At 42.8% G+C, this 26345-nt stretch overlaps 1 protein-coding gene across 1 annotated transcript; it reads right to left on the bottom strand.

Annotated features, from left to right (window-relative positions):
• Window positions 1-11875: 11875 nt before the first annotated feature.
• CCDC160 (coiled-coil domain containing 160) lies at window positions 11876-20414 on the bottom strand. Its single transcript, XM_027534711.1, is given in 4 exon segments — window positions 11876-12370; window positions 12373-12925; window positions 18937-18994; window positions 20099-20414. Coding segments are annotated over 2 exon segments (969 nt in total). The 5' UTR covers window positions 12902-12925; window positions 18937-18994; window positions 20099-20414; the 3' UTR covers window positions 11876-11930.
• Window positions 20415-26345: the final 5931 nt, after the last annotated feature.

Here is a 26345-nt window from a genome sequence, read left to right on the forward strand (position 1 = left end):
GTCAGCTCCTTCCACAGCTACAGAGTTACCTCACAGCCAGATCGCACCTTTTCTGAGACAGCCTGCATCTGTTGACTCAGAGAGGTTGGATTATAAAGGTGTAGCTATTTTGGCTTGATAACAGAGCACTTAGGTCATCACTGGTTGCTCCAGAGTCCCACAGAAGTAGAGAAAAAACAATCCTAAAGTTCATATGGAAACACAAAAGACCCCCAATAGCCAAAGCAATCTTGAGAAAGAAGAGCAAGCCTGGAGGCATCATGTGTTCTGATTTCATACTATATAACAAAGCTATAGTAATCAAAATAGTATGGTATTGGCATAAAAATGATACATAGATCAATGGAACAGGATAGAGAATCCAGAAATAAACTCATACATATACAGCCAAGTCATCTTTGACCAGGGTGTCAAGAGCACACAGTGGGCAACAAACGGTGCTGTGAATACAGGGTAAGTCTAAACATAACCCAGATGCACTGGGCCTGACAACGGAGGAAAAGGACTATATTCCAAAGAAGCTGCAAGAGGTAGCTGGTGTGTGTCAGCAGGAGAAGATCGGATTTTGAGGGTGGTTGATCGATGTGGGGATGGATAACCTCAGAGAGATATAATTGAGTTTACTGAGTACTTTCCTGAAATACAGGTATAACACCTTGTTACGGACCCCAGGAAGTGGTGTAAATTTTCTATTAGGATGGCTCCTAGAAGGAAAATGTGATAGCCTATGCTGTATGGATTTGAAATGTCAATTACTGTGGTGGCAAATAGTTGAGGATGGGATTAGAAGGCTCAAGGAAGTGGGCGTGCTGGAATGGACATCCCCACGTCCAACCACAAGAACCAGCATAAAAGTTTGTCTTCCATAGGAAGAGCCAGAGAGCACACTATTTAACAAAGCTGTCAGGAATGCTCAGGTGAGACGGACGCCAACGTCACTCAAGAGTTCAGTGGTGGCCTCCTTTGCCATCCAGGTCTGAGAAAAAACTGTCATAAACTTAGGTTACTGATAGCCTTATAGATGAAAAAACTCATGACAACAGAAGCCAGGTTGTGGTGCTTAATCACCAGGCACCAGGAGTTTGCAGTTATTGTAATATAACCAAGTTTACACTGGCAGCCAAGGGGTCTGACCCACAGAGTTATGGAGATAGTGAACAGAGCGTAGCATTTACAGGCACTATTACTACTCCATTTGTGATAACAGAAACAGTCTGGGAGACCAAGGCCCCTTGTTTAAAACAACGAAAAATCATGATCCCCTGTCCAGTTTCCAGACCCAATTCAGTTTTCGACTCACTGATAGAAGACCTGGCTGAATCCCTCAGAGAAAGGACCCTGCAATATCACAGCAAGTATCCACTATAGTGATTTCCCTTCTGCAAAGGGACCTCTGATCATTTATTTGGGTAACTGTGTACTGGAGAAAGAGTACACTTTGATATTTTGAGGGCTATAGGACATAGGGTCTGAGTTGACATAGATACCTGGATACTCAAAATATCATCATAGCCTCCAGTGAAAGTGGGAACATATGAGGCCCAGGTAATACGTGGAGTCCTGGCCAAGATCCAGTTCATGGAAGGTCCGTGGCTACAAGAACTTCGTGGTCATCACTCCAGTCTCCAAGGGTACAATTAGGTAGTTGGCACAACTACCACTCTGTGTCCTTGGCCAGTGAGATAAGAGCTATCACAGTGGGGAAGGCAAGTGGAAACCTCTGATACTGAACCACCAGCACCACACTGCCCTGCTTGGCTGTGACAGTAAATGGTCACATTGCAGAAGGGGCTTGTAGAGATTAATACCACTCTTAAGGTTCTAAAGGATTGCAGGGTGGTGATTCTCATCATATTTCTATTTAATTTGCCAGTCTTGTGCCTGCAGACATTAGCTGGGATAGGACTGTAGACCACCACAAGTTCAACCAAGTAGTAGCTCCAATCACATCAGCTGTGCTAGATGTGATCCCCTTAAATACGTCCTTATGGCCACTGGTTTGGCAAATACTTTATTTTCTGTCCCAATCAGAAAGGAGAATCGAAAAGAATTAGCATTCAAATGGAAGAGGAAATAGTATACACATTTACGGTTGTTGGGGTTTTTTGGGGCGGTTCTGGCGGATACTCGTTTCTTCACGAGGCCTTTCTCTAGTTGCGGTGAGTGGGGGCTGCTCTTCATTGCAGTGCGTGGGCTTCTCATCGTGGTGGCTTCTCTTGTCGTGGAGCACAGGCTCTAGGCACGTGGGCTTTAGTAGTTGCAGCTTGTGGGCCCTAGAACATGGGCTCAGTAGTTGTGGCACACGGGCTTAGTTGTTCCACGGCGTGTGGAATCTTCCTGGACCAGGGATCAAGCCTGTGTCCCCTGCACTGGCAGGTAGATGCCTATCCACTGTGCTACCAGGGAAGTCCCACACCTACAGCTTTGTCCCAGCGCTATATTAGCTCTGCTATCCTCTGTCATAATTTAGTCTGAAGAGATCAGAACCTTCTGGGAATCCTGCAGAACATCTCACTAGCCTACTACATTGACAATATTTCGTTGATCAGACTAGAAGAGCAAGAGGGAGCTATTGTTCCACTTCTTGGTAAGATGCATGTACTCCTGAGGATGGCAGATAAACCCTACAAAGATTCAGAGGTTTACCAGATCCATAAAATATTTAGAGGTCCAGTGGCCAGGGATTTGCTGGGGGCACCCCCTTCAAAGCAAAAGACAACTTCTTATACTTGTACCTCTTGCCACAAGAGAAGGAATCATGACCTCTGATGGGTCTTCTTGGGTTGTAGAGGCAGTGTATCTCACATCCAGAGATTCCACTCCATCCCAAGTGACAAGGCAACACACATCAGCTATGACTGGGGCCCAGAGCAGTGAAGGGCTTTGCAGCAGGTCCAGGCTGCCATGCATGCTGCCCAGCCATATGATCTTGGCAGATCACATGGAATTAGAGGTATCAGCAGTGGGAAGACACAGTATGGAATCCATGGCAAACCCCCATGGGAGAATCACAATGCAGGCCCACGGGGTTCTGGAACAAGGCCATGCCATCTGCAGAAAAGAGTCACATGCCTTTAGAAAAACAGCTCCTGGTATGCTGCTGGGCCCTGGAGAAGATGAAACACCTGACCACAGGACACGAAGTAACCATGCAACTAGAATTATCTATCATAAACTGGGTCTTATCAGGTCCATTAAATCATAAGGTCAGGCAGACCCAGCAACAATTCATTACAAGATGAAAGGGAGGTATCCAAGGGTGATCATGAACAGTACTAAAGGGAATAAGCAAGTTGCCAGCTCAGGTAGCTCCGATGCCCATAGCACGCACCACTGATACACAGAGCACCTCCCTCAGTTCATGCCAACAGCTCTTTGGGGACCCCCATCAGATGAACTGGAGGAGGAGGGAAAAGCCTGGTTTACAGATGGGTTGGGTCAGTATGTGGGCAGAAGTGAAAAATGGATGGTAGCTATATTAGCCTCCTTCAGGGGATGGGGGACTTGAAAGAGAGTGTCACATGAAAGTCCTCCCAATGGGCAGTGATTTGGGTGATATACTTAATCACCCACTTCGGGTGGAAAGAGAAGTAGCTCTAGGTTAAAATATTTATACATTGATGGTCAGTGGTGAAGGTTCTGAATAGCTGGTTAGGGGTTTGGAAGGAAAAAGCCTGGTAGATGAGGAACAAGGAGATCTGAGACAGAAGCATGTGAATTGGCTCTACGCATGAAGATCTTTGCATCACATGTTAACATCCACCAGAGAGCATACTGCTCAGAGGAGGCACTGAATAACCAAGTAAACAAAACGACCTGGGCAGCCGACATCAGCCAATCTTTGTCACTGGCCACCCCAGTGATGGCAAGATGGGCACGTGAACACAGTGCCCACGGTGGCAGACTCAGAAGCTACACATGGCTCCAACAGCATGGACTCCTGCTTACGAAGGCTGATCTTGCTAATGCTACTGCAGAATGTTCAACATGCCACATACAGAGACCAACACAAAGCCCCCAGGATGGCACTATTCCTTGAGACCAACTGGGCACCTGGTAGCAAGCTCACAACATTATGTTCCTTCCATCCTGAAAGGGCCAATGGGTCATTCTCATAGAAACAGACACAGATTTCAAGTATGGGCTTCACTCTCCTGCCTGCAGGTCCTCAGCTAGCAACTTCTTTCTCAGGACTTATTATGGGATGCCATATAACATTGTATCACACCATCTGTGATGTCTCTATCCATAGATGATAGATAGGTAGACAGATAGATAGGTGATAAAGAAATGTAGAAGATATAGGTATAGATATCAAAATAAAATCTCTTAATGGTTCTACTTCTCTGTTTGAATCCTGCCTAATGCAGGAACTTACACTTACCCTCCCTGTAACTCTACAGGACTTGAGGACCTGGTTTCCAAAGGAGGCATCCCTTCTCTGGGGACACAACTAGAATCCCACTGAGTTTGTTTCCTTTCCTTTTCTTTTGGTTGCACTGTGCAGCTTGTGGGATCTTAGTTCTCTGACCAGGGATCAAACCAGGGCCCTGGCAGTGAGAGCACCATGTCCTAACCACTGGACCACCAGGGAATTCCCAAGAATCCCATTGAATTCTAAGCTACAGCTGCTGCCTAAGCCTTTTAGGGCCCTTGTGTCCAGTGTCCAGCAGGCCAGAAGAGAGGTCAGTGACACAGCAGGGGTAATGGACTCTGATTGTCAGGAGCAGGGCTGCTGTTAAACGAGAGCCCTGAAGAAGCGCGTGTGGAACTGTGTGGCCACTTGGGCCTCTGTGAGTTCTCTTTTGCCCAGTGATGACAGGAGGTGGACAGATACAGCAGCCTCAGCCTGAGAAGGGCATGATGACCAGGGGCTCCCTCCCTTCGAAGACGGTCTGGGTCAGGCCCGCCAGTAAGGCACTGAGGCCACCAGAGGGCGGTAGCACCGGGAGAGCATGACCTAGAACAGAGAGTGAAGGAAGAAGATCCTGTGGTTATGCATGCTGTCGTGTCTGACTTTTCGCGACCCAGCTGACTGTAGCCCGCCAGCCTCCTCTGTCCATGGGATTCTCCAGGCAAGAATACTGGAGTGGGTTGCCATTTCCTTCTCCAGGGGATCTTCCCGACCAGTGATCGAACCCACATCTCCTGCATTGGCAGGTGGGTTCTTTACCAGTGAGCCTCCTGGGAAGCCTAAGAAGCTGAAGGAAGGAGATGCTGAGTGATAATTGCAGCCCCAAGAGCAGCTGCAGAGGTGGTGGTTGTCGTCAGTCCCACGAACGTAACTCTTTTAAGTTTCCCCTCTGGAAGAGAAGCCTGAAGGAGGCCAGAAAGACTTTGGAGGACAGGGTTGTGGATGCAAAGATGAACCTCCCAAATCTCCTTAAGGACGGACTCTACCCGACAGAGGGGAGTGAGGGCTGGAGACATCTGTAGCCGTCAGCTCTTTGAGGAACAGCTTTATCCTCAGAGAGCCATTCCGCCTTCCAGAGACCGCCGGCATTTGGCGAGGCACAAAGGCCCAGCCATTTCCACCCAATGGGGGTCACTTTGATGGATAAAACTCCAGAGCTTCTGCCCGGTTGTCAAGACTTTGCTGTTCACATGGCAATTCCCTCTCTGCTCAATGTTGCTTCCTCTTTTCCTTCACAGGTGTCGATCCCTCATAAATTTCTGGGATCCTAAACTCCATCTTCTATCAGTGACCCAACAAGGCAAACTCCACATCTCCTGCTTTGCTAGTACACTGCCCTGCCTTGGCACAAACATATGAGCTGGAGCCCTTCAATCTCAGCTCTATTTATAAACATACCCTAATATATACCCAAAGGAAAAGATTTTAGATAACTCATGTTTTATGGGAGAAAAGTCCTTATGCTACATGTAAAGGTATTTTTGTACTCATTAAAACCACATAAAATGTATTATGCATTTTAAAAGGTTGATTACCTTATAACCAGAAATGCCCTCCAGGCTTACTGCTGACATAACCCACATTCATGAATGTCAAGAGCAGCTCTCCAGATTTTCTTCTACTTCATTATATGAAGGGGACATGTTGTTTTATAAAATCTTGAAAAAATTTGTAAATCTAAAGGAAACATTTTGTCTGTTATTGAAGATATTTTAATAAAGAGATATTGAAATGGTTTTTCGGAGAACTGTTTAGTTATGAATGAACACAATATGATTCCTTCATTGGAACTTTCAGAAATTTACCAGAGCATCAAGGAAAGAATAAGAGTGAAGTATATAAATTATCAGCATACTTAACACTGTCCAAGCGGTAAGGGGGGCTTAGAGCATTTTTTTTTTTTCTTAAAAAGTAGCCATCTTTCAATGAAAACACTTTAGGAAGCAAAGATACAAAGGAAAAAATTGGGTAAAATGTGATTAGTAATTTTTAATTTTAAAGAAAAAACTCAAACCCCAAAGCTATGATGAGCATAGAAAGACTCCTTGTTGTTTACTAAGTTGGTTCTATTAGTGCTGGAGCTTGTTTTAGAGAGCTGTCAATTGGTCTTCATATTTCAACTGTTCTTGTTTATGTTACTGTATGTTGTGTCCTTCATGTAGACCTAATAACCCACCATCAGAAGATGTATACTTTATGGTCTTTTCAATAATCAGATGCATCTTCACTACTCAGCCTTGCCATTTAAGAGATGGTTGACTCAAGTTGAGTCTGGATTGTGGCAATAAACCAGTTTATCCTTGAGAAAGTTAAATAACCTCTATGGTGATTGAACCTTTGGCTTATTAATTTTTGTACAAAAAAGTGACCTGATATAATGGAACAAACATCACATGTGGAGTTGGCCAAGCTGGGTTTGAATTCCAGATCCACTGCTTACTGTGTGATATTGAAAAAGTCATTTAATATCTTTGAGCCTTGGTTTCCTCATCTGATAATCAAGGATTTTTGTGCAGATTACAGAAGACAAGGTACAAGGAAATATTTGACACAAAATAAATTAGTCTCCAACCAACAGTCCAAGTGCAGGCTACAGTACTACTGACATAAAAAAGAATCTCTCAGGTTATATCTTCTATCATGGTCTGGAATATACCTATTGTGGAGTTAGCAGGCATGGGCTGAAAGGCCAAAGAAATTCTTAAAAGTACCCCAGAACACACCCTCAGAGAAGCAGGTATAAACTGAGTCTCCTGGGAAATGCAACTTGAGCCCACTGAAATGTTGCAATCATCAAAAGTTGGGTGTGATCAATGGTGAGGAAGAGAATGAGAATGAGAGGGGGAGAGGAAGCGAGGGAGGAGGAGGCTGTGTGAACAGTAGCTCTGCCCACTCAACAGGGGAGACACCACCTTGATACTCAGTACGGAAAAAAGGGCACACCTACAGTACATGGGAAACTTCAGCTTCAGTGTCTTAAGAGTACAGAAAAGAAGACAATGACTTATTCTTATCCGAGCAGCTGTAGTAGTGGGTCCCCAGCTGCATGGCTCCTTGTGCCAAGGGGAAATGGAAAATACTATAATAGCCTCTCTTGTCTCCATTCCCTCTTCCTAGATGAGCTTTTTCCCACTGGAGCACTAGAGCGGGGCTTTCTTCCTCCTTCTGGTATTGTGCCTGCCAAGGCCAGGGGCCAGCCTTACTCTGACCTGATTGAAGGGGGGCTGGGTGGGCTCTGACCCAAGAAAATTCCCTTTGTCTTGAGGCCTGAAAGTCCATCATGACAGATTCACTACTTTGGCTTAAGCCTTCATACACTAACAAAATCAAAATATCGCCTCCCCCCCTGCAATTTGTTCCATCTTCCCAAATATATCACACACATCATTGATACACATCTTATGAATGAGTTTATCCTAATTCTCCAGAGAACACAATTTGAGGGTCAATAAATGTAAAAAGCTTAATGAAAATAATAGCTGGGAGGAGACAGATGGACTTGATCAACTTCCCCTTGTCAGTTATATGATAAAATAATAATAATAAAGATGGTGACATTTACTGACTGTATGTGATCTCATCTTATCCTTCTGACAACACTATTTATTAACCCCATCCTGCAAAGTGAGAAAATTGAGCTACAGGGAATCACACAACTTGACCAGCCACAGGGCTAGTAAGTAGATAACCAAAGTTTGGGCACTTCATCTCTGTGTTACACTGCTTCTTGAAGACAGGAGCCACTGTGGTATTTCTGTTTCATATCTCTCTTTGAAACCGGACCACTCACAGTGGACTTAGCTGGGTACTATGAAGACAATCTCTTAGATCTTTTGTTTCCAAAACAAAAATGATGGCAGCCACAGGTACAGTGGCACCAGTAAAAAAATGTTTCCTGCAATTTGTTATCTGGAATCTCGTGTTTATGTCACAAGAACTTCATTCTCCAGTTTATCTGCAAAAAGCTGGAATCCAGGCAGTTTTCAGAGTAGAACCTCGCATGGGACTTTAAAACGTAGTCAGCAGAATGTAACATCGCAGTGTTCTAATTCATTGCTGTTAAAGAGTTTTCTTTGAAGCCAAATAGACTTTGCACATTCACATTCCAGAAATGCCCCCACCCCTGCCCCCATGCTTTGCCTGGAAAAATCCTTCTTATCCTTCAAGGCCCAGCTCAAATGTCACCTCCTTTATGAAGTCCTTCCCAGCCCCACAGGCAGAATTAATTGCTCCTCCTCTGTGCTCCCACAGCACTTTGTATTAGCACTGCTAGTAGAGCCCTGGCCACGTTGTTTTAGTTAGTTGCATAAGTAAGGTCCCTGAGGTCAGAGACCTGTCTTACTCTTAAATCCTTTTATCCCCATATCCCTGGCCTAGCTCATACCACATTTCATCAAATCTAAAACCCCAGTGATTGTAAGATCCACCATTATTTTATGAACTACTAAGAGAGACTTAAAAAACCAAACACAGACAATTATACTATGACTTGCCATCAATTTAAAGATGTGCCCCAAATTCAGGGATGTTTATTTATTTAGTTATTTATTTATTTGGGGCTTCCCAGGTGGTGCTAGTGGTAAAGAAGCCGCCTGCCAATGCAGGAGACAAGAGATGCAGGTTTGATCCCTGGGTTGGGAAGATCCCCTGGAGAAGGAAAGGGCAACCCACTCCAATATTCTTACCTGGAGAATCCCACGGACAGAGGAACCTGGTGGGGTGCAGTCGGAGGGGTTGCAAAGAGTCATACATGACTGAAGCGACTTAGCACTTAGTATATCTATGTTTTAGAAGTGATTAACTATGGTAATAACTGCTCAGCAAATGTTTCTAGAACTGGGTTGTAAACTCAAGGTGGAGCAGCTATTCCTAGAGCCCTTGTTTTTGAATAATTATGGAATTGGGAGTTGATAGGGATGGTGTGCAATTGTATTGCTGATTTCAAATATTTTACCCAACAGATTGAAGGGATAAGTGGCTTGACATGCCATTCCTGTTAAGAAACACTGCCACATTGCTCATTCAATGGACTAGAAGGTACAGTGACAATATGTTCTGATCTAAATTGGGGGCCCACAATCACTCAAGTGAGTGTGATTACAGAGACAATGGGACAGAGTATTTGCATCAGCCTTGACTCTGGTTCTGTAAGCCAATTCAATCCACTGCTGTTCCCATCTGCCCATGAAGATGAACAGTAACTTCTAAGCTTTCTCTCAGCTTGCTTCAGCCCTGCTTTGAAAAATTAAAGCATCAAAAGATGTGGTCCTTTCTCAGCTCCAAACTGTTGGCTCTCCTTGGCCCTCTGGACTTGGTGATTTTATATTGTTCTCCCTGGATTGTTTCTGGATCTAGGCTTTCTAAAGGGCCTTTCCACAGGGTGAAGCTTGCTGGGACTCACCATCCCAGGCTGTCTCATCAGGACTGTTTCAGTTCCATCCTAGAAATACAAAGCCTCCCCCACCACTCGACCTAAGAGCTGGACTAAGTGATGCACTTATCTTTTCTGCACCTCCTAAAACCATACTCCTTTCTCATCCCCCAAGCACTCATAAACACATACACACACACACGCAAGATAAACCAAGTTGTCACCGAAGACTATCGATGTGTGGTTGGTTGATAGAAATTCTGGAGTAAAAACTTCTCTTTAGAAATTGAAATATACTAAGAGGTTGGAGCGTAATAGCTTAATACAATTTGTGAAATATTTTAAACATGTAAGCTTATGTGCACACTAGCAGTCAGGGGCTGAGCGTCTTTGTGGGGGAAGGAAAGACCCTGGGTTGGAAGCAGTGACCATTAAAAGCCTGAAAGTCAGCTTCCTCTTTGAGCAGGCTGCCAGCTCCTGGGTAAAGTTATCACGTTGAAGTCAGAAAGTTCCAAAGATGATTATCTCCCAATTTAGTCCAATCTTCCCAGGCCAGGCAAGTTCTGCTCAACTCCAGGTCAACCTAGTTTCTCTCTATTCAAGTGCCTTCCCTGACCTTAATGAGTAAAAAGGAATCAAGAGAAAGGAGGAGAAATAACCTCATTTACTCCCTCTCCTGATTTATTATTGACATGGTATTCGGAGATGTTCAAACTATAAAAAAGAGCCTTTGTGCATTTCCTTTGAAAGGAGAAGCTCTGTAAAGTAGGTCCCCTGAAGTATTAAGAGCTGAATGCTTTCAAAGCCATGTTTTACTTGCTCGTAGGTAGTTATACACTTGTGATTAAAATCACTGTGATGAAATCACAGAATGTTAGAACTGAACAGAATCTGGATGATAGATCTACTTCTGCATTTTATAGATGAGGACTTTTAGGTCTAGAAGGTTAATTAGCTAGTTAGTAACAACAAAGCAGGTCCTAGAACTCAAAATGTCTAGACTCCCAGTCTGGGGATTTCCCGTGAGGGAAAATACTTGAACCCTTACAACTGTATCTCACCATCACAGGCTGTAATTACATTTGGCTCACTGGACTTAAAAATACCATGCAAATAGAGCTCCAATTACAAAAAAAATCTTGATTGATACAAACAAGTGCAACAATCGACTGGCCCACAGTCTCCACCAAAGGCCTGAGGCAGTACATTTTTATTCTTTTTAAGTAAAAAAGAAACTGTCATCGTCTGGGCTCTTTACACAGCTGGATTCCTGTATAAATCAAGCCAGCTCAGTAAAAGCTTACCTAGATGACATCCAACACCTTTCACTCCCTCTCAGCCAGCTGGTGAAGTAAACTGGACAGGAAGCTTACAAATTTTCCCCTGGTAGAATTTTGGAAGAACTGTGTCAACATCGCCCCTTGCTGGTCAACATAAGAAAATGCAAAAGCCAAGGCTGTCAAAATCAGGGCTCTAGCCAAGGTCACAGCCATGTCTCTAAGTTGTCTTCCAGTCTATGAGAACCATGGCCAGGTCAAGTGAGAAAGCATGGGGAAAACAGCAGGAAGGAGGAAAAGCCTGCATTTGGGGGTGATGTTCATCTATTCCTAATTAAGGATAGATCTCAGGGAAAGCAGATACCTTTTCAGTATCCTGTTGAGTCTTTAAGACCCATACACAAGTCATACTTATATCCATAAATGAAATTTTTATTGTTAATATCAATGAACACAGATAGAAGAATATTCATGTGCCAAGGAAATATTGCTCACAAGATCACAAATGTCTGTTAATTTGTGTTTATCAATGATTTGGTGAATTACTATATGTCTCTGAGTTAAAAACATATATATATACATATATATATATACACACACACATATATATATATACATATGTATATATATAAAGGGGTTTCTGAAACTTCATTTCTATTTGGACTTAGGCAATAAATTCATTAGAAAAAGAAAGCAGAAGCTTTGAAGTTAACATCTATAGCCTTTATGGGTAGCCCGATTCACCAAACATGAAAACTATATCCTGTCCCACACGTTTTAAGTCATACACAAGGAAAGCACAAGAAACACTGATTTGGCTCAAAGATTTGCCCAATGAAAGGATTTTTTTTATTTTCTTTTTTAAGTTTTAAAAAAAATCCCCCATAAAGTTGTCAGAGGTACCTGATGGCATTACAGAAGCAAAGTGTTTCCTAAGCAACTCCAGGGCTCTGTTATTTCTTGCTTGTAGGCTCTTCTCTGTTCTCAGTTCATTCTTGATGGCAGTGAGCTCTCCACGGATCTTTTCCATTTCTAATTCATAATACAATTTCATTTCTTCTTTTAGGAATGCATTTCCAACCTCAGTCTGCCGCTTTAACTTCCTAACAGTTTCTTTTAAATCCTTGTTCTCAAGGCTCAACTTGTGGATGACCTCTTTGGCTTGCTGGAGCTCTTCAGTTAAGTTTTTAACATTTGTTGCTTTTTCAGAGAGGTCATTTCTTAAAGCTTGAAGCTCCCAGTCTGTCTTGGAGGTTTCCACCTCTGCTTCTTGAAAATTTAGGGGTTTTGTGGAGACTTCTTTTTGGAGTTCAAAAGTTCTTTTTCTGCACTTTCAAATTCCTCTTCAATTTTTTTGCATTTCATATCAAGCACTTCCAGCTCTTCATTCAAAAGATTCAGGCGAAGTTTTGAAGACATTCCTTCAGTGAATTTCTTTTTCTTGTCTTTTTGTGGTGGAGTTGATAACTCCTTTATAACCCAGGTAGGAAGCTCTTCTGTGCTATTAAAGCTTTCTTCAGTTGCAATGTCTAAATTAGATGACTCACAGGAGACAGAATTTGTGTCTGCCTCAGTCTTTGAAATGTTTATCTTTCTCTCTATTAAATTTGATTCTTGCTCATTTTCATTTGGTTGGGAAATAAATTCTTTCCTTTTAAATTTATTTTCTTCTCGAAACTTTCTACTAGACAAATTAAATATTATTTCCATTCTCTTGACCTTATCTAAAGGCATTTGTTCAGAAGAAGATTCAAGCTGAGCAGCTTCGTTTGGAATATCCTGTGCACTGAAAAGAGGAGCAAACTTATTCTCCTTCCAGTGTTTTCTCCTAGCATCCATTTCTTCAGGTACCTCTTCCAATTCCTGAAAAACAAAATTTAAAATCAAGGCACATATTTACACTGGCAGCTGGGACAGTGGAAAGAACTAAGAATCCTGGCCCGTTGGTGAAAGAATCTAAATATTTGAGGGCTGGCACACCCTCTAATTCACCACGCGACTCAGGCCTCAGTTCCTTCTTTTATAAATGGAAAGGGCTAAACTGGCTAAGTTCTACAGACCCTTCCAGCTTTAAAGTTCTCTGATCCTATGAAATATAACCAATAAATGGACAAGCTTGGCTATTTATTATAGAGAAAATAATCCTATGAGAAAGCAACATGAAAACAGATTGCTTCAAAACAGTATAAGTGATTTTTAATTAATAGGTAAGCCTGTGCTTCCAATGTGCTTGATTTTTTTCTAGTTCTTCTTGGTTGAACTACTGTTTATTCATTCTTTAAAGTGACTGAAACATCAGTGCTTAATGCAATGTGAGCTGTTTTTGGTAAAGTATACCATGCAGACTTCCTTATGACTAACTCTGCCAAGTGCCCTTCTGTCTTGACCTGTAAATTCCTGTTATTCCAGTCTTGGGCTTTGCTTTTAGACAAGACTGCCAAGTGTACAGAATTCAATCCATTTTGACAGCAATTTCATGATGAGAACCGAATGTCAACAATTGGAAATACTAATGCCACCAAATGGGTTTCTTTTTCCAAGATACTGACTCCAAGTATAATTTTTAGATGAAAAATTAGCATATTAAACCACAACCAACTTTCTAAATTTACAAAAGTTACAGGATATTTATTTTGTTTCCAAAGGAGTCTTCCCCATTCAAAGAGAGTCCATAACATACAGCTTTCCTAAAACACAAAAATATTTGATCAGTGACTACTTTTGAAAAAAGGGAAAAAGAAGGACCCAAGCAACACACTGATGGGCAACTGGCATCTGAAGCCACCAAACTGGTGACTGCAGTTACTGCTAAAGGGTGGGAAGAAAAAGGAGGGGATCACTTTATTCATTCTATACATTAAATTGCTGCAATATATTTGCAACATTACTACTGAGAAAAATCAAAGTATGTTTGCATCTATTCTTCCCATGCACACAAATGTAATTTTATCTTGGTAACAAAAATGGCAGTTGTGCTTATTTTTAAATTAATATTTTCTTTAGTATTATTAAAGAGTATAAATGTTATATTATATTAATTAATATAATATTTCATATAAAGATGCTAATAGTCATGCATTAGCATGACTGTAAAATTTTGGAAGATACAGAAGATCACAGACACACACACACACACACACAGAAATATTCGTCATGATCCCATGGTACTGAGATAACCACTCTTTGGTATATTACTTCTCGATACTTTTTAACAAATGTAGTTTAAATTCTACCAAGTTTTTCTTGCTACAGACAATGAGAGAATAAACTCAATACCTACATGCCTGACACCTTCCCCCGCAAAGAAGAGGGAAGGTAACTCATTATACCCAAGGATATATCTCCACTGACAAGTATTTGGTTTCGAGGAAAGGAAAAGGTGCAAATATGCAGTGAAGGTGTTAAAATGATTGGTTTAAAAGCCATAACCCAAACTTTAAGTTTAGTCAATCAGACCACAGTAGTAAGTCGAGACTTGAAATTCATGATATGTACCAATATTTGCCATTGGAGCATCCTCTGCTTTCTCTTGAAATAGTCCTCTCTGACTTTGTTATCCTATTAGTCACCATCCAGAAGCATCAGTGATGTATCTGCCCTTAAAGACGAAGATGACCATAATCACACTTGCTCTCCTCTCTAGAAACATGAATGCAAATACTGGGGATTATTACAGTGATCATAAAGGAAACGAACAGAGAAAAGGGGAAAGATGCTAATTGCCAGTCACAGTTTTTAGCAGTCAAATTTTTACCAGACAACTCTGTAAGAGTTTAAAAATGCATCTAGGGAATTCCCTGGCAGTCCAGCAGTTGGAACTGTGTACTTTCACTGCTGAGGGCTCGGGTTCCAACCCTGGTTGGGGAATGAAGATCCCACAGGTTGTGCTGCTGCTGCTGCTGCTAAGTCGCTTCAGTTGTGTCCGACTCTGTGCGACCCCATAGACGGCAGCCCACCAGGCTCCCCCGTCCCTGGGATTCTCCAGGCAAGAACACTGGAGTTGGGTTGCCATTTCCTTCTCCAATGCATGAAAGTGAAAAGTGAAAGTGAAGTCGCTCAGTCGTGTCCGACTCTTAGCAACCCCATGGACTGCAGCCCACCAGGCTCCTCCGTCCATGGGATTTTCCAGGCAAGAGTACTGGAGTGGGGTGCAGTACTCTCTGACAAGTTGTGCAGAGTGGCCCCAAAAATGCTTCTAATCTGGTAGCACTGGGAGACAGATTACTATTATTCCTTCTACCAAATTCTGAGTGAAAGGTATTGGTGAGGTTGACCAGGAAAGAGGTGTGCAGCGGGGCAAGTCAGGTGAGGCCACTTTATACTTGGAGATAGCAATAATGACAAATCTGAGATAGGGGTCTGGCTGTAGATAAAGGTTAAAATAGAAAGCTCTTTTCATTAATGATTTTGCACCTTGAAAAAGTCACTCTATCTCCAACCCTCCCATAAATCTCTGGCTAAAAACTTATATATATATATATTTTTTTCAGTGTTACTATCTTTCTTTCCTGAGCCTCTGTACAATTTCCTGATACAGCCAATGCTTTTCACAGAACTGGGAACAGTCCACTTATTTTATAACTGAGGCTCAAAGAAGTGAAGTGACTTGTCCAAGTCCTCACAGCCTATAGTGGTAAAACTGAGACCCTGTCTCCCAGATCAGTGCTTATTCTAAAATTTCTCTTTATTCTTCTGATAGGTTTCATTCCACAGATTGAAAGAAAACAACCCACTATTTTCAGAGCTTAGGTATTTTTTAAAGGGCCACAAAAGGAGAGAGGAAAAATGAATGGGGGAGGGTAAGGAGAATTGCATGTCACATATCAAAGGACAGAACAGAGAAAGGTTTGAAAAGCCTTTTGGAATTTCCCTCCCCTGGCTTACACAGGGCAGGGTCAAGAGGTCTCTGAACTGCTTCTTTCTTTCTCTCTCCCTTTCTTTCTTTCCTTTCTCTTTCTTTTTTTCCTCTTTCATTGGCAAGATATGCTTTAAGGGATTGTTCCCAAATCGAGTCACAGAGGATGGCAAAGCCCAGACTGAGGGTAAAAGGTACCAGGCTCATTTTCTCTTCTCAAATTGTGCTCTTTGTTTTTTCCACAGAACAAGTACGACATTGGTATTCTCTGGCAAAGACAAGAAATATGCTTTGAGACAATGACACTCCTTCCTCTATCCTGGCATGGCAGCCAGTTTGCTTTCAATAAACTTGACTAGGTAATTTGTCGCAGCATAAGGCAAATCAAACCAGAGCCGTTGAGAGAATAAGCATGCCTTTTTAGTGGGTCAATTGCTAACACTTTTTATTACAAGTGCCTACCCAACACAATATCGGGTGTTGAAGGACCTTCGGTAGGGGAAGGAGGTTCAAGAGGAATGAAACATTTAAAGAAAGAAACAACCAGGACACAGGAAAACAATATAAAGTCATATGACAAAAATGACGTTAGTGGTCCTCTAAGCCAGTGATCTCCCAGAAGTCCTTGGGACTGCACTGCATGCTTGTCCATTATATGGCTACATGTATGCATTTGTGTCTGACGTGAATTGATAATGGACTCCTGATTATTCTAGTTAGTGTCTCTCTAAAACATCACCATTCATCCTCTAGTAACTTCCTTATTTTTGCAAAGGTAAAGTAGTAGTGCATCTTGGTGGAGTAAGGAAATTTATTGACTCATGGAAATGGTTTCTACTCACCTAAAGAATTTGGGAACCACTGATAAAATAAATTGAAAATGATTTATAATGTAATATAACATAGTGTAATTGTTGAGAGCTAAGCGAAGAGTGATCACTTATTGTGGATTTTTAGGCAAACTATTACATAAAAATCTTAGGTGAATGCATATCTGTCCTCAAATAGCTCCAGAAACTAATACACTGTTTATTGTGAAAGGAGAAACCCACTAAACTATCTCATTTTCATTTTCAAGGTATGGGGCCCTGGGGAATATGCTCATATTAAGATGGATAAGTGATCAAATATAGGAAATCTAATTATTTTCTAAAATATTCACTTTAAATTACATGCTTTAGAGAAATCTGATGACATAAAAATCAAAGATCTTTTTTCTCTATTTCCTTATCTCATTTACATTAGATTTTATTTCAAAATGTCAGGAGTATCTCTTTTGCATAAATCTCGATCTGCCTGCAAAAGGCAATTATGCTTCCAGGCAGGGGGAGCCAGGGACTGGGAAACCTCCAGAAGCTTTTTCCCATCTTGCAACAGTGCTTTGCCCCAAACTTTGTAAACTGGGAGTGATGTTTAGAAAAGGTCATTTCCAACCTGTGATGGACAACCTTATGTTATAACCCTCAGCACTTCAGCCACACTCAACTAAAACTGTGGCTTTTAGTGACAGCTTAGGGGCAGTAAGGGGGAAGACAAAAGGCCCTTCTTAGCCCAGGGAACTTTTCCCCATTATTCTTGGATGGTTTCAGTTCTCTCAACCCTCAGAAAAACTGGTTGGCCAAGATAGGAATAGAAAAGTTTGTTACAAAGATCACTGGCCTTCCTTCATTGCTCAACTGTCCAATCTGTTCTCACATAAAAGCAGTAGTTCTCAACCTATTTTTCTGCTTCCCTTGTTCCCAAGCACAAAACCCTGCCACCATTACTCTCTTCCCTTGCTCCAGAAGATTCTGACCTGCCCCCTCTATGGGAGCTTCTCCATTATGAGGACTCTCCAAAGCTGTCTGAAAGAAGGTGGGTAAATATGTTTTGCCGTGCAAAATTGTGGGAAGAAGGAAAAGAAAGTTCTTGAGAAAGGAATTGTGTCAACCCTGGTGGAAAAAAGACTGAAGACGTCAGATATCTTGGCACCCACATTTTAGAACTTCATAGAAACTTACCTTTTGTGAACCTCAGTTTCTTCAGGTGTAATATACAGACAATACACCTTTTTCCAGGTGGTTAAGAAAAATTAGTGAAAACGAAAATGCAAGCAATTTTATACTGTACACAATGGGTTTTGTTCTTTTTTAGATTTTCCTTACCTTCCCTTGAAACATCAACCAACAACCCAACCCTTCTCCAAAGATATGTGCTTCAGAATTGCCAGTCTGAAGTCATCAGACCTCAGAAGAAGTCAGTTAAAAAAAAAAGAAGTACTGTTAAGGTAGGTAGAGGGGAACTTAAACTTGAATCTTACATTAATTTGAGCTGTATCTTCATGGAAGAATTAGCCCTAAATCCTGTAAGTTGTTGATGTCCCCAGATTTCCAAGCTAAATTTATTCTAAGCAGAAGAGTGGTAGCCTTTCTACACCAAAGAGATTTACATTTTTTTAAATCACTAATCGCTTTGCCATGAACTTACCAAATGTCCCAATGTTTTTCAGAGCCACCAATAAACATCTTAAAAATATTACAATTGGGGCATCAGTTTGAAGATTAGCAAGGATGACTCTGCAAGTTTTTTCTGTGCTTCAGCATCATTTCATACAGTTTCATTTTACCAATATGCTGAGATCTCCTGGCATCTTTTTCATCATTGTATCCCTTGTTGTTGCCTGGCACATAGTAGCCCTCAATAAATATTTGTTGAGTGAATAATTCTTAATATTCTTCCTGAAAATTCTATAATGTTTTGATTCTAATTGAGTTTCTGTAAATACTTGTAATTTTTCCTTTGGCTTATGAGGTTTTGTGGGTGGCATTTTAGGGAAAGAACTTTTATTTTTCCCTCAAAGTTTATTGGGCTCAGCTAAAGTCTTTAGGACACTTTTTTTTGTATTTCTATGAGGCTTTTTTGATAGTGTACTGACAGTGCAGACTAATGGTCTTGTTAAAAGATTGAAGATATTTGTTGGGTGAGGCTCTGTGCTTCTCAACACCCATAGCAAGCTATCAGCCAGCACAAGGGTACTTACAGTTCCTGAAGTCCAAGGTCTTCTGTTGGTTGCCACCGTTCTCCTTCTCCAGATTGAACTGAAAAAGAAAATGCCACAGCTTAATTAGAAAATATAATTAACAAGAATGACCAAATTGTGTTCATATCTGAGCTGTAGCTTAAAATTACAAGTGATAGCTTTAATGTTGTTTGGCTGATCTGAAATGCAACATCAGACACTTTGAAGCAAGTTTTCATTTTAACTTGTCAACCCAATTTCCCAGCTATTACGCCATTAAGTCTTCCTTCCCCCAGCAATGCAAATATCAGATGGGACAACAATCATGGTCGCATCTTATTCAACACTGTACCTTCTTGCCTTTAGCAACTACTGAACAAATGAGCCACCACTAGCGGCCACAGCAACATGCTTGTTAGTAAGGAGCATGCCAAGAGCCACGTTAGCAGAGGCTGGAGCCAAGGCCTTGGCTCCCTCTCCCAGAGTCCAGTTATTTTGAAAAACCATTAAAAAGGAAAGGGATCCCAGTTTTTGCCTTAATCTCTCAGGGTCCTCACATATGAGCCAAGTGTCCACTTCACGGGACAAACTGTCTTGTCTATTGTTTGGCGGATATTGAGAGCGAAGCCAAGAACCATTGAAAACTGGGCCCTGTGAACGGTTCTTACCCCCAATTCTTTGTTATTAGTGTGGAATTACTCCTTCTAGAAGAAAAGATAGGAAGTCACCTTAATTCTGAAAGGCTGAGTACCGTATTAGTATGAAAGTCACATTTTTGCTATAAAGCTGCATCTAAGCATGCAGAGTTTGGGGGTTTTCTCTGTAAACGATTAACTAAACTCCTGCCACCGCAGCTTCCCGTGCAGAGGAGATGGTGAGGCTCGGGTGCTGCCCGGGACGCCACTGCAGGTGACACCTCCCACTTCCCCAGGCCCTACCCCCATCTACCCCTTGGCTGGGAGAAAGCAGGGACGAGGCCTGACCCCACCCCTCCTTCCACACCCCGACTTCCACGCCCAGTCACCTTCGTTCGCAAACGCCCGCCAGTTCCCGGCCGGAGCCCTAAAGAGTGAGGAAACCGCAGCGGGCGTCGAGGCAGGGAGCACGATGCCTCCGCCCGGGTCACCCAGGGAGGGCGAGGGGCGAGCCTGGGGAGCCCCGGCCTGACTGGGCTCAGACGTACCTGGTGGCGTGGGTGGGGTCCAGTGGGCCCTGGTCCCTCTTCTCCGAAGACGGCCTCCAGCAGCGGGCAGATGACCTGGGTTCGGCGCTGGCCACCGCGACCCGGCCGGGCCGGCCCGGAGCAGAGCCTCTGCACTGCAGCGCCAGCGCGGCTCGCGCCGTTGCCTGGCAACCGGCCGGTCCGATTTAAAGGGACCCGCGCGCCGCTGCCAGGCGCGCGGGGCCCTGCGCTGCTTGGCGGTCGTCACAACCCGCCTGAGCACTGAGCATGCCCGGTGGGGCGGGCGCTGCGGTGGCTTCTGCCTGCACGAAAGCCGAGCTCGAAGAGCAGGAGAGAAGAGTCAGGGAGGGAAGGAGCGAGAAACTGCGAGGCAGCCCCACCCATGGTGGCCTTATTACGGAGGGTGTGGGTGACTCACAAAGCCACCTGGACTCTGCGATTGGCGGGGTGGGGGGGGGAGTGGCACACGGATAATCCCTAGGCCTGCAGTTTAGTAACGTTCCCTCGAGGACGGTCAGCTCTGGAAGGTTGCCTGGATTTGGTTCGGAGTCCCTGACAACGTGGGAATTACACGCCCCCCCCCCCCCCCCCCCGCACATCCTTGCCAGTCAGCACAATGGTCTGGCCGGAATTTCTGCCTCTGACCGAGGTTCTAAGGGCCTGTATCAGGAGAGCATGTGTCCTGGTCGCGCCTATGGGAGACCAGGCTCGTTCCCCAGCTAGCCCATGGTGTCCTCACCCATCACTCAGGAATTTCTCTAAACCACTCTTGCACCTATTTGAATTTAAAACCAGTTGCTGGTAAATGGGCGTCCCTGATGGCTCAGATGGTAAAGAATCTGCCTGCAACGCAGGAGACCTGGGTTCAATCCCTGGGTTGAGAAGATCCCCTGGAGGAGGGCATGGCAACCCACTCCAGTATTCTTGAAGGCAACTATTCCAACACTGGGCTTCTCTGGTGGCTCAGACAGTAAAGAATCTGCCTATAATGCAGAAGACATGAGTTCGATCCCTGGGTTGGGAAGATCCCCTGGAAAAGGGCTTGGCAACTCACTCCAGTATTCTTCCCTGGAGAATCCCATGGACAGAGGAGCCTGGTGAGTTACAGTCCATGGGGTCACAAAGAGACAGATAGGACTGAGCGACTAAAACACACACACACACACATTCACACACACAAGAATCCAAGCTACTGGCAGTGTTAAGTGGTTTCCTTTGATCAGTCCCCAAGCTACTCTCTTCCAGCTTCAAAGGTTGTTCACAACTTTCCTGATTTGGTTGGGGAACAAGCCCATGTTCTTCATCATGTGATAGATTTAAGTCCTACTATTTTGTTAAATAAATTAATGATCTCTTCAGACTTTGACTAGCCTTGTTGCCGAATGATGATTCTTCCATCATCAAATTGGCTACACACACTGACTATGCACCTTGGCTATAGTCTGATTGGTACCCAGCCTGGGCTTAACGGAAAGATGGACTAGACAAAAGTTGTGAGGCCTGAAACAAAGAGAGACTGGACTGTCCAAAATAATAATCCTAGTGACCCACTCCAGTACTCTTGCCTGGCAAATCCCATGGATGGAGGAGCCTGGTAGGCTGCAGTCCATGGGGTCGCTGGGAGTCGGACACGACTGAGTGACTTCACTTTCACTTTTCACTTTCATGCATTGCAGAAGGAAATGGCAACCCACTCCAGTGTTCTTGCCTGGAGAATCCCAGGGATGACGGAGCCTGGTAGGCTGCCGTCTATGGGGTCACACAGAGTCAGACATGACTGAAGCGACTTAGCAGCAGCAGCAGCAGCAGTGACTTTCAGGAAATCTGGTATTTTCTAGGGAGTAGCAAGGTGAAAAGAAACTTTGACTCTGGAATCTCAAGTGAAAGGAGGTTTATACAATTTAAAAAATGACAGTCTAAGGGCTTCCCTGGTGGTCTAGTGATTAAGAATCCACCTACCAATGCAGGGGACACCATTTCCATCCCTGGTCCTGTAAGATGCCACATGCCAGAGAGCAACTAAAGCCTATGTGCCTGCAACCAGTGAGCCGCTGTAACTGGAGAAAGCCTGCATGTAGCAACAAAGACCCAGTGCAGCCAAAAATACACAAACAAATAAATCTTAAAAAATAAATAAAGAGAAAAGGATTTTAAAAAAGAAAGTGACAGTCTAATTTTTCAAGACCTAGCAAGGGAATGACAGAAACAAGACCAGGATTCATTTCAAAACTTCTTGGGAATCAGATCTAACAGGTGTTTGGTGGCTGACAATGTTGCGTTCAGATGCCCGGAGGCCTAGTTCTCAGTCTTTTTTTTCCTCCTTAGAGAACCAATGTCAACAAGAGTTGGCAGCAGGAAGAGGCTCAATGCCAACATTGATTTTGTTATGGACCCCATCAGAATTAGTTTCTGGGATTCTGACAAAACTACTTTCCTTGACATTAAGTCTCCAAACTACTTTGCATTTTATCATGTCTATTTTCGTTCTTTTAAAAGGGTTTCATTTTTTTCCCCTGATATAAGATCCTTTATTAATATAAGAAAAGCTGCTGCTGCTGCTAAGTCGCTTCAGTCGTGTCCGACTCTGTGCGACCCCAGAGACGGCAGCCCACCAGACTTCCCCACCCCTGGGATTCTCCAGGCAAGAACACTGGAGTGGGTTGCCATTTCCTTCTCCAATGCATGAAAGTGAAAAGTGAAAGTGAAGTCGCTCAGTCGTGCCCGACTCCCAGCGACCCCATGGACTGCAGCCTACCAGGCTCCTCTGTCCATGGATTTTCCAGGCAAGAGTACTGGAATGAGGTGCTATTGCCTTCTCCGAATATAAGAAAAGAATGTTTCCTAATTGCTCTGTGAGTCAGTTTCCCTGCTCATACAATAGAAGCTATAATTGTACCTAACTCATAGGAATGTTGTGAGGATTGGGTGAGTTAATATCTTTAAAACCCTTAGAGTAATCCCTGACATGTTGTTGTTCAGTCGCTAAGTTGTGTCCAACTATTTGTGGCCCCATGGACTGCAGCATGCCAGACGCCTCTGTCCTCCACTATCTCCCAGAGTTTGCTCCAACTCACGTCCACTGAGACGGTTATGCTATCTAACCATCTCATCCTCTGCTACCCCTTTTCACATAGCCAACCCTATATAAATGTTTGCTGTTATCATTAGTACTAATATCATCTTGTCTTATAAATTCATTACCCTCCTAAAATATAAACACACTGATGGAGGGCACTTCTATGGCAGTCCAGTGGTGAGGACTCTGCTTCCGTTGTAGGAGGTCACTCCTTCATGTAGTCAAGTATCAAATGGCAGAGAGTAAACAACAGTGAGGACAGAGATTTGTTATTTGAAGGTACTCAGACTTGGAGATAGGTTTTCAAATATGGAAGACAGAAAACAGTTTACCCCTCTAGAACCTTTATCAATACCAAAACAAGGCATGTGATAGTAACAAGATCATACAGTCACACAATGGAACCCAATCTTCTTGTTTTACCAAATAGGATATTGAGACCCAGACAAGTAATGTGATTTACTCCTTGATCACACAGCAAAATAAGCTGCTTTTTGATTTCCCTGGCAAACTTGCTTGAGTAGTCTCAAATGCAGGATATTTGGGAGAATGAAAAAATACACATTTATTGGTATATGCATCATGTTTATAAATATTTAAATTATTCATGCAGATAATAACAGCGAATATTTCTCGCACTTCATATCCTATACATCAGCAGATTCTGTTGGCTGTACCTTCATAATGTATTCAGGATCTGATGGCGTCTCACTGTCTCTATTATCACCACTCTGATCCTGACCCCCACCATCTCTTGCCTGGACTATGGCAATAGCCTCCTAACTGCTTCCACACTTGATCTATATTAGTTTCCTAGGGCTGGCATATCAAAGTATCACAAACTGGGCACTTAAAACAACAGACACTTATTCTGTCATAGTTCTAGAGGCTAGCAGTCTGAAATCAGGGTGTCACCAGAGCTGACTCCTTCTTGAGCTTCTGAGGAACAGTGTGTCTCTCCTAACTCCTGGGAGTTGCCAGCCATCTGTCGCCTTCCCTGGCTTATAGACACATCACTCCGATCTCTGCCTCTGTGTTCTTGTGGTGTTCTTATGTGTCTGTGTGTCTCCACATAGCTATCTCTTCTCTGTGTGTGTCTGTGTGCCCAAAGTCCCCTCCTTTTGTAAGAATGTTAGTTAACTGGGTTAGGGCCCACGTTAATTCAGTACGACCTCATCTTAACTTGATTATATTTGCAAAGACCTTGTTTCTAACAAGAGCACATTCATAGGTACAGGAAGAGGGGTAAGGACATGATGATATCTTTTGGGGGGACACAAGTCAACCCACAACCCCCTCACCGTCTATTCTCAACACAGATCCAGAGAGACTGTTATAAAATACTAAGTCAGACCATGTTACCACTCTGCTCAAAAGCCTAACAAAGGCTTTCACTTTGACTTGTTGTAAAAACCAAAATCCTTATAACAGCCTACAAGGTCCTACAGGATTTGCATGGAGAATCCCCATCCCCTCTTTCTCCACTCCCACCTCCATACAATACCTTTTTGACCTCCTCTCCCGCCACTTTGTCCCTTGATGACGCCACTCTAGCAATACTGGCTGCCTTGTTCCTATAACACCCAGGCACCCTCTCACCATTAGGGATTTGGCTGCCTGTTCCCTCTGCCTTGAATGCTCCTCAAAAAGTACATGATATTCACATATCTTATTGCCTTACCTTCCTCAAGTGTTTGTTCAGATCTTAGCTTCTCTGTGAGACCTACCCTGACCCTTCTATTTAATCCTGTCAACTTTCAACCTCTCCAGTGTTTCCACTTCTCGTTATCCTACTCTACTTGAAAAAATATAGCACTGTATCACTTTTGAATGTACTATACTGTTTTTCTTCTGTTCTCTCCATCCACCCCCCTTCCAGGTTGCTCTTTACTACGCTCCAAGAGGGCACGATCTTTGATTTGTTCACGGATCCATCCCAAGCATCAAAGTGCCTGGCACATGGTAAGCACGAACAAATATTTGTTGAATAGGTGAATGAATGAATGAAGCTCACACCTTATGCCAGGAATGATTCCTTTAACTTTCACAAAAATCATATGACCTAGGTGCTATTATTATCTACAGTTTTGGATGAGAAAACTGGGCCACAAAAAGGTTAAGTAACTAAGTGCCTAAGGTCACAGGGTTAGTGAGCAGCAGAGTTGGGGTTTGAACTCAGAAAAGTCTGGTTTTCAACAACTATACAGCATTGACATATAAAGGGCATCTGACCACAAGTGCCTGGGAGACCCTGTATCTCTTGTTCTGACATTCACATTTTGCAACTGCAGGTGATGCAAAGTAGCCATTTTACACTATTGCCATATGTTGCTGAGATAGTTTGATGTTGTTTGTACATTGCACTGAACAAACTCTGGAGACTTGTTATCTGGGGTCAGATACCAGCTCCACCACTTAGCTCTTATGGGTCTTTGTTAACTTCTTTCTATGCCAGATTATTCATTGGTAAATGGGGAGTAATTATAGTACCTACTTCACAGGGGGCTTTGAGGATAAATTAGTTAATATATGTAAAGCAATTAGAACTATACTTGGTAAACAGAAAGCGCTCAACAAGCCTTAGCCACTGCTAGTAGTAGTGGTGTATGGTTGAAGTGTATAATGAAGGTATCAAATTTTGATCCAGTCTTGGCTGTAATACAGAAGTTGTTATACAGACAAGGCTTATCTTTGGTGTTAGAAGTTAGATTAATAGTTCTCTTAGGGGAGATAGTGACTGAGAAAGGGTACCAGGTAGGCTTCTGGGGTTTTTGTAATGTTCTATTAATATTTCTTGACCTGGGCGTTGGTTATATGGATGCTTTTACATGTAAAAAATCATGAATTGTACACTGGAGATTTGCAAATTTTTTTGTTTGTGTACCTCAATAAATATTTTATTTAAAAGCAACTGAAAAAAAAAATAAAAGCAACTGAACCCAGCCTTATATGACTTTCTTCTAGTGTCTCTATTCTTTTTCTTCAATTTCACCCCAACTTCCATTTATTCAAGCAACAATTGCAGAGAACATATATGTTTTATGTATATATATAAATTAAATCACTTTGCTGCACACCTGAAACTAACACAGTTATTGTAAATCAACTATACTTCAATTTGAAAATAAATTTTAAAAATCAATTGACTATACATTTGAGGGTTTATTTCTG

Source organism: Bos indicus x Bos taurus, chromosome X, assembly GCF_003369695.1.
Source record: "Bos indicus x Bos taurus breed Angus x Brahman F1 hybrid chromosome X, Bos_hybrid_MaternalHap_v2.0, whole genome shotgun sequence".
In the NCBI taxonomy this organism is placed as follows: Eukaryota; Metazoa; Chordata; class Mammalia; order Artiodactyla; family Bovidae; genus Bos; species Bos indicus x Bos taurus.